The sequence below is a fragment of the Desmodus rotundus genome, chromosome 8 (assembly GCF_022682495.2).
Source record: "Desmodus rotundus isolate HL8 chromosome 8, HLdesRot8A.1, whole genome shotgun sequence".
In the NCBI taxonomy this organism is placed as follows: Eukaryota; Metazoa; Chordata; class Mammalia; order Chiroptera; family Phyllostomidae; genus Desmodus; species Desmodus rotundus.
In genome coordinates this window covers 108,576,036-108,588,946 of record NC_071394.1, presented here as the reverse complement: position 1 = coordinate 108,588,946, position 12,911 = coordinate 108,576,036, and the positions used below count along the sequence as shown (strand labels likewise).

The 12,911-nt window shown below is 35.9% G+C and overlaps 1 protein-coding gene across 14 annotated transcripts in view; it reads left to right on the top strand.

Annotated features, from left to right (window-relative positions):
- The window catches only part of ANKRD28 (ankyrin repeat domain 28), a 177,888-nt gene that overhangs the window by 127,484 nt on the left and 37,493 nt on the right, over nt 1-12,911 (top strand). For all 14 annotated transcript variants that reach the window (XM_053929636.2, XM_053929633.2, XM_053929631.2 and 11 more), the window contains 3 exons: nt 1,961-2,103; nt 4,792-5,004; nt 12,315-12,393. In XM_053929636.2, coding sequence (XP_053785611.1) covers nt 1,961-2,103; nt 4,792-5,004; nt 12,315-12,393 — 435 coding nt within the window. The remainder of the gene's footprint in view (nt 1-1,960; nt 2,104-4,791; nt 5,005-12,314; nt 12,394-12,911) is intronic.

Below are 12,911 nucleotides of genomic sequence, written 5' to 3'. Positions count from 1 at the left end.
TTCACTGCATCGCAGCAAACCCAAGCAGCTGTCTTTCTAGAGCCATGGACCGGAAAGTAATGCGTAGTGAGGAATATTTTCTTCCAGTTAATGCTTTTATATGATGGTCCTATTTAATTTGGTACCTATTGGTTTGATGGGTATTCTTTTTTTTCCTAAAAATATTAATATTTCTTCTGCATATCGAGATGGGAAAAATAGGTGCAAGTATTCACTTTAATTGATAATTTATATATAAACATCTAAATCTACTTTACAATTTGTGCAAATTGTAGTATCCTGGCCTAATTTTGTGTTTGGAAGCTTCATTTTTATAGATATTAACTTAATATACTTCCCTGTGAAGGGATATAAAACATGAGATCATGAGCAGTTTATTTAATGTAACAAATAATTAATGAGTGCTTATTTTGTATATAGCAGCACTGTTCTCGACCCCATGGAATATAGTAAGAAGTACAACATAAGAGCATGTGATATTTGCCTTTGAAGATACATGTTTGAGGAGCTAATACATAAAAGCAATTAAAGAGTTAGTTAAAAAATGTCTCAGGTTTAAGAAACATCACAAGATATTATGCTTATTAGATTGTATTTATAGATACATGGTGCTTTTGAATTACAAGGCTTCTAGGGAAGAGAGATGGTTGGTCAGGGAAGATGGGAACTGACATGGGCCTTCAAGGATTACTGGTAGCAATGATTGAAAAGACACATCTGAGCGCAACATCCCACACAATGAAGGAATCGTGTGAACAAAGGCAGAGAGGTGGGGAAAATAACGGAAAAAGAAGACGGCACTGTATAACCTAATCTGATAAAATTTGAAAGGTTACAAAAGGAGAATAGTGATTCTCCCACCTTCCAGATACAACTTCCCCTGCTTGGCCTCCATGAGTGGTTGGGTGGGGCTTCAACTAGTTCTGACTAATTAATTAAAAGCACCGTTACCTCGGAGACTCTGCAGTCTATTGGCACCTTCTGGCACAGTGACCATCCACATTCAAGATGTCAGTTGAATAAACCTGGATCCTTGAACGACTGAATGGAGCCCTATTGCCAAGCTATTACAGTGTTAATGAGAAACAAAATGGTAATTATTTGCTAGAAACATTCAAAAAGCACACTAAAATCTACTTTACTCACTTAGATGTAGGAGTTGATCATTAACCCACAGTACATATAATCTAGCCTATCCTGGTTGATATAAGAGTGATTAACAAACTAAGTTGGTTAAGGAAATTTGGTAGAAATATTAGAGGAAAAGAGATTTTTAGCTACCTGTTCAAAAGACCTAACATTCTTGCCCTGACTGGTGTATGGCTCAGTGGATGGAACACTAGCCTGTGAACCTAAGAGTTGCCAGTTCGAATCCTGGTCAGGGCACATACCTGGGTTAGGGGCCAAGTCCCCAGATGGGGACATGTGAGAGGCAGCCTTATTGATGTTTCTCTCACACATCAGTGTTTCTCTCTCTTCCCCTTCCTTCCCCTCTTTCTAGAAATAAATAAATAGATGTTTTTTTAAAGCCTAATACTGTTACGATACAACCGCAGGTCACTCCCAGATTTCCAAATATAAGATTCCACTAAGGCAGAGAAACATAAACTAATGTCTTACAATTAGACATAGAAAGCTAACTTCAGAACTTGAAAAGGTATTAAAACAACCTTGAAAAATAACAAGGTCTAGGCAAAAGGAAGATTATAGATTGCAGATTTATCACTAGATAAAATAATTAAATATATTTTTACAGTTACTACCTCTGTCAACATTTATCAAAATTATCCTGAATTCTTATTTGTTTCTTCCATCCTCTCTGGATATAATGCAATTCATTGGTAACCTGTCATGCATTATCTAATTAATTTGCATTTTTACCTTTCTTTAAGATATGTACGATTACATATGATACTTTTCATATGCTTATCTGTTTTTTCCTTCATAAACACATTTTCAGGTCACATTGAAGTAGTGAAGTTACTTGTGGCACACGGAGCTGAAGTGACATGCAAGGATAAGAAGTCTTACACACCTCTTCATGCTGCCTCCTCCAGTGGAATGATCAGTGTAGTCAAGTACCTTCTAGATCTGGGAGTTGATGTATGTATATGGACTGAGCAGATAAAAGAGTGGATGGAGCACTTTATGTTTGTGATTTCATTGTTGGTGATTTCACTGTTATTTCAGATTTAAAAGATAATTTCATGTCATAATGTTTTTGTCTTTAACCAGATATTTATAGTCTTTTTACATAATATAGTGCACTAATACCTGATTAAGGCATGTAATTACTCAAAATATATTAAACGGTAAAATACATTTCAAAGGTGAATGATTGAGTGACGGAAGTTTTATTTCTCCATCATATTCCAGGCCCTGTAACCCCATTTCAGCTATGGAAACCAGCATATCAGACACAGTTGGATTACTTTTCCTAGGTGGCTAGGTTGTGGTTAGTCTTACTTGCCCACTTAGTCTAATATTCCCTTAAATGACTATTTAAGCATTACAGGATATTGGCAAAAGCTAGACAGGAAAACTAGAGGCACTTGCCCATCAACTGTAAGTGTTTGGTTAGGTTAGGAAGGGTTTGCTTTATCTGAATGTATGTGATTCCTGAATTGAGATAGCTAAGCTGTATCTGTAGCTTTTACAGGCCATTCTTTAAGCACATGTACTTTTCACCCAAGAGTGTCTTTACTCTTATATTAACTATAGTTCTGACAAACTCATCTGGTTCTTCAAAACACAGATTAAAAGCAAATTAGAAGGAGAGAGGGTGAGACTCTGCTAGAGGGAAGTGGTGTAGATCAAACAAACAAAAAGGAGGTGGATGGTAGTTTGGTTGGACAAAGAATGCACAGCAGAACCATAGAGCCGAATAGTCTCTTAATTTAAGGACTCTGTGAAGCACTTTGCCTAAAGCAAGCAGGTATTTACTAACAGTGTGGGGATCTTGAGAAGGTGAAAAAATCTAAACACACTGTTAGGCATCTTTTAGAATGCAAATGGATAATAATAGTTCTTCTAGCTCTGTATCTACAGTAACATAATACTTTGAAAGACCCCTGATCTAGATGGCTGAGGCAGTTGTGATTCTGATCACTGTTTCAAGTTCCTTTCTGGTACAGTTTTAAAACTTTATTTTATTGCAGTAAAATAACATTTGTTACACACTTTGAAATAAGTGGTCAGACTTAGAGCCACTTAGTGGTGTGTGGCCTCCAATTTCATGAGTTATTAGTTTCCTAGGTCTGCCATCATGACTTACCATAAAATGAGTGACTTTAAGCAAATTTAATGTCAAAGTTCTGGAGGCTCTGAGGGAGACTCTATTCCATGTCTTCCATCTTTTGGTGGTGAAATCTAGGTACTTTGACTAAAGTTACATGTTACTTTTTCACTTCCTCCAATTTCTGTTACCTGCTATCTGAAAAAAGAAAATAGTAAATAAAGTGATAAGTTGGGGCCAACTACAAGGTTTGAGGGCACAGTCTCCATACAAGACTACCTTTACTTCTGACCAAAAGTTTGGGGGGTTTCCAAAAACCACCTTCAGGTTCCATAATTCAGGAGAATCGCTCAACAAGCTCACTAAAAGCTGTTACACGCAGTTATGGTTCATTACACAGCTAAGATACAAATTAAGATCAGCTGAAAGAAGAGACTGGTAGGGCAGAGTCTAGGAGTATTCTAAACACAAACCTTCCATTGGCCTCTCCCCGTGGAGATAGGAGTCCTTACTCTGCCAGCATCAGTGTATAACAATGTGCCAACCAGGAAGACTCACCTGAGCTTCGTTTCCAGTGTTTCTGTTGGTGCCTTATTACACAGGCAGGATTGATTTATCAGTTGTCCACATGGTTGATTTCAATCTCTATGTCCGTTGATACCAAGGGAACCCAAGCCTGCACTAAATCACATGGTTGGTTTATATGGTGTGGCCATCCCTACCCTAAGACTTACTGGCTGTAGCCAGTCCTACTCTAAGATCCACTATAGCCGGCTCCCTCCCTAAAAAATGACACTCCTATTAGGTATGCTGTATATTATTACCTCCCAGAAGACAAGGTCCAAGTCCAGACATTTCTTTGGACAAAAGTCAAATTCTTTACTATACAAAAGTTGGGTAGACTTTTGCCCATTTTATATATTAGGAGAAAAAAGAAAAAACTTGAGTTACATGGATTATTTTTCAGTATTAAGCATATTTTTTAAGCCCATTCATTTTGGTAAAATGTCAACAAGTAAGACTGGAAAATACCTAGAGCCCAAGTTTGTTGCAAAAATGTATTAAAGAGAAAAAACGCCACTCATTTTTAAAATTCCTGATCTCTACTACATTACCAACTTTAATCTTTTGTCACTACAAACGAAAAGGCTAAGAATGTGCATGTTTTTCGGTATACTTCGGGTTTTCAGTTTATGTTCATTTTTTCATGATTCTTTAGAGTTAATTCTCTAAATGTGCCTACAAGGCTTTTAGAAATACATTATTTTAGTTTATATTTTCCTAAAATATCTCTCTTGGAATTATTCAATTTTGTCATGAAGTAGACATTGTACATGTAAATTATATTGTCTGAAAGTACAAAATCCACTCAATACCAAAATGCAGTCGTTAATGTTCATTATTTTTAAATAACTTTAGAACTATAAGCCTGTGTGCCCATCCTCATCTGTTTCTCACTTTAATAATTCAGTTGCAATCACAGTGTTGCTAAAATAACTCACAAAACTGATAATTAGCTAGACTACTTTAACACTGACGTTTTTTTCTCCCAATAGATGAATGAACCAAATGCCTATGGAAATACACCTCTTCATGTAGCCTGCTATAATGGACAAGATGTTGTAGTAAATGAACTTATAGACAGTGGTGCTAATGTAAATCAAAAGAATGAAAAAGGATTTACTCCTTTGCACTTTGCTGCTGCATCAACACATGGAGCACTGTGTTTAGAGCTTCTAGTAGGCAATGGGGCCGATGTCAACGTGAAGGTATGAAATAAAATAAGAGGCCATATTGTAGTAATTAGGAGTTCACTATTTAAAACAATATCAGTAACAGCCCTGACCGGTGTGGCTCAATTGGTTGGGGCATTGTTCTGCAAAGCCAAGGGTTGCTAGTTCAATTCCGGCCAGGACAGGTACCTGCGTGGCAGGCCTGGTCCCTGGTTGAGGTGTGTGTGAGAGGCAACCGATTGGCATTTCTCCCTCATGTCGATGTTTCTCTCCCCTCTTTCTCCCTCTCTTCCCCTCTCTCTAAAAATAAATTAATAAAATCTTTAAAAAATTTTTTTTAATCAGAAACAAATATTTGGCAACGAAAAGTAACATTACTGACACAAGAACATAACATGAATTTTTAAAATATTATGCTGAATGAAGCCTTTCAAAAGAATATATATACTATTTCCATTTCTAAGGTCTAGAACAGACAGAATTCCATTTATATGGGGTTCCAGATTCTGTGATTGGAAAAAAACAACAGTTGTTGCCCCTGAGAGGTAGGATTGATGAAAAGGGGCATAAGGAAGCATTCTGGAATAATGGATAATGGTGTGTGTTTTGACAGGGCTAATGTTACATAAACACATGTCCGAATTCATGAAGCGGTACATTTAAGATGTATATGCTTCATGGCATGTAAATTTTCCCTTAGAAGGTAGCAAACCAAACGAATGTTGAGTTGTAGTTAATGTTACATATACCAAAGTGCTTAGAGGTAATATGTACTGATACCTGCAACTAACTTTGTGACTACGTTTGTTTTTTACTTTATTTTTCATACTTTTGTTTACATTGTCTTTTTTCCTTTTCAATTTTTTTTATATTGTATTTTTTTCCCATTACCATTTAGTGCCCTTATACTCCTTCTCTCCCCACAATCACCACCCTGTTGTCCCTGTCCATGGGTCCTTTTTTCTTTTTGCTCAATCCCTCTACTCTCTAAACTCCCCTCTCCTTGGCTGTCATCCTGCTCTCCATCTATGAGTCTGTCTCTAGTTCAGTTTGTTCATTAGATTCCATGTATAAGTGAAATCATATGGTAACTTGTCTTTCTCTAGCCAGCTTATTTCACCTACCATAATATTCTCCAGGTCCATCCATACTGTCACAAAGGGTAAACTTTTCTTCTTTTTTACAGCCTAGCAGTGTTCCATTGTATAAATGTTCCATAGTTGTTTTTTCCACTCATCTGCTAATGGACACTTGAGCTGCTTCCATATCCAGTGATTGTAAATAATGCTGCAATGAACATAGGGGTGCTTGTGTTCTTTCAAATTAATTGTCTCGGGTTCCTTCAGATATATTCCCAGAAGTGGGATCTCTAGTCAAAAGGCAAATCCATTTTTAATTTTTTGAGGTATCTTCATGCTGCTTTCCACAGTGGCTGCACCAGTCTGCATCACCACCAACAGTGCAGAAGGGTTCTCCTTTCTCTACATCCTCGCTATCACTTGTTTGTTGATTTATTGATGATGGCCATTCTGACAGGTGTGAGATAATATCTCGTTTTAATTTGCATTTCTCTGATGATCAGTGACGTTGAGCATCTTTTCATAAGTCTGTTGACCATCTATATGTCCTCTTTGCAGAACTGTCTATTCAGGTCCTTTGCCCATTTTTTAATTGTATTGTTTGATTTTTTGCTGATAAATTGCTTGCCTCAATATCATTTAGTTCTTCTTTTGAGAACTCTGTTGTTCTTTCATTTGGGGTTGGTTCTTTGTCTTCTCAATTTGGCTGCTGCTTTATATTAAGTAGATCTTCAAAGACTGGTGTAGGTGGTTGTCAGACGAGGCTCCTGACTGGCCCTATCAACCTGCTTGGAGCTATCCGCAATCCACAGCATGTGTCTCCCTCTGCTGGGCCTGGGTGTGTGCAGAACGGACCAGCCTGCACATTAAGGCTGGATTTTACCTGATGGGGCCCTGGGAGAGGGTCCACCTAGTCTCAGAGCTCTCAGAGAGATACACCTAGTTGTTAAACTAATTACTGATACATTCTTAAGCCACACTCAGAAGCCTGGTTTAAGCTCCACAGGGTGGGGCAGTGTAATTCCTGTGGGTGGGACTATTGCTTCCCCTCAGACTGATGCTCCTTGGAGGGGAGTGCGCAGCCTGAGAAAGACAGCCTCTGCAGTATGGAGAATGACTCAGCACAGGGATCCTGCTGGCTGTCCTTTCAGTTCTCTCTCCAGAGCCACCAACCCAAAAATTCTCCTCATGTGTCTTTAGTCCACTCCGCCGCCTTCTGCTGGAGCCCAGAGTAAGTGGCTGCCAATGAAATTTTGTGTGTTGGTCCTTTGAGAGGCTCTCTGAGTCTCCACCCATTTCTCCCTGGCAGACTGAAACCCTGCTGCTTTTCATAGCTCAATGCTATCTGGGTTCCTTTCCTGCTTCTGGTGCTATAGGCCGGGCAGCCCACACGCTTCTCATGGGGAACCCCCCCAGCCACTGAAATATTCCTCCAGGATTTCAGCTCCTGTGCATGGGAGCCCAGCCAGCCCTCTCAGGCCTCCTCCTCACTCCCTACCAGTCTCTCTGTGGTGATGTGGCTTCTCATCTCTGTCCTTAGTTATAAGGCTTATCTCCAGCTAGTGTTCAGTTGCTTATCCAGGATGATTTCTCTACAATTTAGTTGTAATTTCAGGTTGGTCCTAGGAGGAGAGTAGTGTAGCTTCCACTTACTCCTCCACCATCTTGGTTCCTCTGCAACTAACTTTGAAAAGCACCAAATAATTAGATGATAGATGGAGAGATTCCTGTGATAATGCACACACAGTGAAATGTTAGAGTAGAATCTCAGTGGTATGTGTATGGGTGTTCACTGTAGAGTTTTTTCAACTTTTCTGTTTTGAAATTTTTCACAATGTTATAAAAATCAGACCAATATCAATGTGTTAACACATAAGGGACATTTGCTTTTTGGTTTTTTGGTTACAGTTACTCTCAGTAGTGAGCATTAGAATTTTAAAAATATGTGAAAATTCTGGAGCCAAGATAAATGTACCTTTTTTTACTGTGTAAGCCTATGAAAAAGCATATATAGCCATGATTTTGAACATCACTACTTTACAATGTATAGTCATTACTTTAGAGATTCTGAGATGCTTTCACTGACCGCTTCTGTGTTTGAGCGCTTGCCAGACCATGTCTCGTGCTATGGGAAAAAACCCACAGACTAAATTGAACCATTTATGACAAGTAAAAACATTTAAGCTTAAAGTGTGATTTTTAGATCTTTAATTTCATAAGATTTTTAGCTCCTTTTGTGTATATGATGAGCCAGTGTCTTTCAGCCTGGCAGAGAAACAAGTCCATTTTTTTTACCTCTCTAACTTCAGGGAAGCCTTTAATGAAGCCACTGACCCACTCTGACAGCTATAGTAGCAGTGAGTCTGTCTCTAATTAGGTCATTGCTCTAAATTGCCCACTCCCAGCTAAGGGACAAAATTTATACATATCACACCCAAAGAAGGAAAAGGCACATGCTTATAGTTAAAGTATAAGAATACTTTAAGAATACATATTGTTTTTTAAGAATACATATTTAAAGCTTTCAGCTCTCAATCAAATCACCTACTGAAGTTTTGTTAATAGTTTAAGTAATTACTAAAAATGTATTCATAATATGTTTTGAACTCCTTGTTTTGATTTGTAGAATTCCTGCTGTTTGATAATGAAGACTCAGAGAAATATCTTGGGGTGGAATGTGAATTTCTTGTTTCTTCAAAGGCCTAATAATATTAATGAAGATTAGGCTATTTCAAAAACAAAAATTTTGAGATTATCTTAACATTCCTCAAGAGAAAAGAACACAATGAAATCGTCGTATCTCTACAAGACCCATTTTTATAGTGCCTGTAGATAAAATCATCTTTGTGTATTAAATATTACACATCATGGAATAAGGGAGGCTTATCTATATCATTAGCTACTACATATTTTTTGGTTTTTATGGTACTGTCCTACAAGGGTAAAAATTAGACTTCCTATTTATATAGTACCATTTACATGTGAATATTTAATGTAACTTGACTATAACGAATCACTTGATTCATATGTCCGTGCTTACATCCTGTTAATTGTTTTTAAGTCTATATTTTGAAATGCAGAAATGAGAATCAGTCCTGCTACAAGAGGCTCATGTAATAAAGCAATTCAAATGTGGTGGTTCAGTATATTTGCAGGCAACAGCCTATGATGTTGGTTTAAAAACAGATTTCATAAATCTCACCTAAGGATGTATGACACTCATTTATATGCAGTTGTCCAATTATCTCATTGCTAAGTTCATTGGAACACATTTCCCATGTATTAATGACTTCGAAAGTACCTTCCTACTCTGAAAGTATATAAAAATTGTTGATAACTGTAAGTTTTAAATGTACAGTAAGTACAGCAAGTACTAAACACCATCAGTAGTTTCTGCAACTAGGCAGAACGACATGTAATGAAACTAGTTTTACCATAAAACAATTGATAACAAACAAAAGTTCCTACAGCATCTCATCAACATTATAACAAATCATTATTTGAGGACCTGCTGTATAATATTCATTCAAGAATATATCTTCATTCAATACTTGTGTTTCCTATATTTGTCAAGTCATTGCTTATGAAATTGATCGTATCCAATTCTCCATTTTGATCTTTCTGTCCTTAAGTTGTGGATGACTAGAAATCGGAATGTGAATTTAGGTTTGTAATTATTTAGTTTATAAGAATTGATTGTCCTACAAAGTACTATTTAGAGGGAAAGTGAATGGAGTTTAAAACAATATAGGTCTGATTTTTATACCTTGTTTAATGTGAGCCCTACTGCATTCACTGTATGATTTCTCTACACACCTTTTCTACCCCACACTGTTATTCTTTAAGAACTAATTTTGGTCAGATAACATCCCCAAATACTTCTTAAAATTTAAAACTAAAACTGTGATATATGTGACTTTTGTTGTCATTGTTGCTGTTTATGGTCACCTGTGAAACCAAATCTGAGAATTTTGGTGAATCTTTTCTATGATTCTAAAATGAGTTAAGATGACTTAAGAAAAAAGTCTACCAATTGTCTCTTCAATTCAGAGGGAAGTAAATGTGCTTCCCTCCCTCCTAACATGTCTTAGGTGAACTTTTTACTTGGTAATATGAATCTCTTTTTCCTTTGCTGTATTTTTTATGATCGGTATGTAGAAAGCAAAAATGTTAATACAGTGCCACCTGTATGCGTATAGTAAAGGACTGTGAGACCTGGTTACGTTACTTAATCCCAGGGGCTATAAAACAGGATTAATGGTAGCTATCTTATATGGTTGTAAGGAATAAATGACTAATATATATATATATTTTTTTTTTAAACTGTGGCTGGAACATAGTGCTTTATTATAGCTATAGATGTTAGCTATAATTATATCTTTCAAATTTCATCATTTTATGAACTCAATTTTTTATTAGTTTAGGGTTTTTTTCTATAAAAAATGTTTGTAGGTAAAAGATAATGGAACACTTTGAAAAGACACTACAAACTGAGGTCCCTTTATTAAAATGCTTTGGGGCTATTTGTTTTGTTCTTGGTTGAAAGAATAACAACTGGTACACAAATAAAGATACCAAATAGAAATAAAAGTTTATATTGTAACAGACACTGGTGTGTTATATGAGTGTTTTGTAAAGATTAATATATTTATTCTGTACAACAGACCTGTAAGATATAGGTGGTATTATATCCATTTTTAGTTGAGAAATTGAAAGCTCAGAAACTTAGGCAACTTTTTTTAAAATCTTGGTGTGGAAAGTAACAGATGGGGTTCATGCTCAGGCTATTCTGATTCCAGAGCCTGAGCTTACTTGCTCATGTGCTTGTTTTCTGTTTGTTTGTTTGTTCATTTGTTTTTCTCCCTCTTGTTGCACACACTGCCTCCAAACGTTTGAAAATTCTTTAAAATAATTTGCCAGCTGGAAGGCTTGTTTGCTTGAAGAAATAATAAAAAATTATGGAGTCAAATACCTATAGGTATTTATGAAATAGATCTAATACTCCATCATTATATGAATTGCATGAGGGCTTCTTATGGAGATTTGCATTATATAATTTTAGTACAAACTGACAGCACCACATTTCAATTATGAACATATACACAGAATATATTGAATATTGTTGAGGGATTAGGAATTGCAAAACAGTTTCTTTCCTTTTTGTTGTCATGTATACGTTCATTTGTTTTTTGTTTAAAAGTGAAGTTCAAGAGAGAGACCAGCAGGAAAGCCAGAACAGAAGTGGATTTATAGATATAAATGGGACAGGGAAGGGGGTAATCTTTTAAACGGGAATGGTTTAATAATAGTATGTAGGAAATGGGCTTAAGATTTTAGTTGACTGTAAACTCTGTATGTTTTAATTAACAAAATAATGTTAGGGACGAAAAGACTTTACCTAACTCAGCATACAACAGATCACCTAACACAGGCATTGTTTTTCTTCATATTTGGAAGTCCACTAGAATTTCAGAACTTCCACATTAAATACACGCATGCACAGCTAGTCTGATTTGTTATTTTAAGTAGTTTGAGAAAATAGCTAACAATAGTTATCATAAATAATTATAAACAAAATAATGTGTCAGGTCTTTTAAGTGAATTATTAGGTGAGGTGACATAACATTCAGTTTTCCTTGTTTGAGGAAGGTTAAGCATTTCTTAAAATGAATTACAGCAATGTGAAATTTTTGAAATGTAGGAAGCATATCCTGGCTATGTACCACTCCCAATTATGTGACTTGGTTGAATCATTTAATATCTTTGTGCTTTAGTTTCCCCACCTATGAAATAGGAATAATTAGATTATACTGTACCAGCCTGGGCCAGGTAGTGGGATAGAACATGATTGCAATACACCATGATTGAGGGTTCAGTCTCCCCAGTCAGGGCATATGCAGGAATTAGCCAATGAATGCATAAATAAGTGAAACAACAAATTGATGTTTTTGTCCCTCTCTCTTTCTCTCCTTTCTTCTTTCTCCCTAAAAAAATATCAATTAAAAAATGGTTACACTGTACCTACCATGCAGAGCTTTTTATAAACTGTAGGCATTGATTTTTTTTATATTTGTGCTTGATATATATGCCATGAAAATTATTTCAAAATTTTGAACAACTCTTTTATCTTCATAGTCTTCAATTAAACTTAATGCTTGAGTAATAACTATACAAAATAAAAATACAAGAGGATATTAAAATAAAACCAAGGATTCCATAATATGGATGGAACAATAATTTTTAATTTGTTTTGTTTGATTATTTCAGAGCAAAGATGGGAAAACACCACTGCACATGACTGCCCTCCACGGTAGATTCTCCAGATCACAAACCATTATCCAGAGTGGTAAAAAGTATTTCTGTTTGTTTTTTTTTCTTAAATGTAAAAACATCTACAAAGTGAATGGTATTGAGGAATTGTCATAGCAGTCTGTATTTTTAATGTTTGATATCCAATCTCATGAAAATCAAATAATAAAGAATATAAAATGCCACATACATCTTTCAAAATTTTTTTCATTTATTTTTGGTTTTTTCCCCCTGGATTATAAATACAATTTCTCTAGCAGTTAGTATTGGCTTTTTGAAAACATTGTTGAAGAGAAAACTCTGCCTTTCCACTGCAGTGTGTATTATATATAAACAAAATTCTGTTGCAAATATCTTTTTTCACCTTTTGAATATTTTGAGCTATTTCTAGGATTTTCATTTATTTTCTGACCTTGTATTACTTTGCACTTGAATTAAACTAGGCAAGCTCACCTTAGGTGCATTATTTTAAAGTACTGTTTCCCAAGCCGTGTTCCGTGAAACTTTGTTGGTAATCCTCAAGATAATAGCTGTTAATGGTTTTGCAGGGGAAAA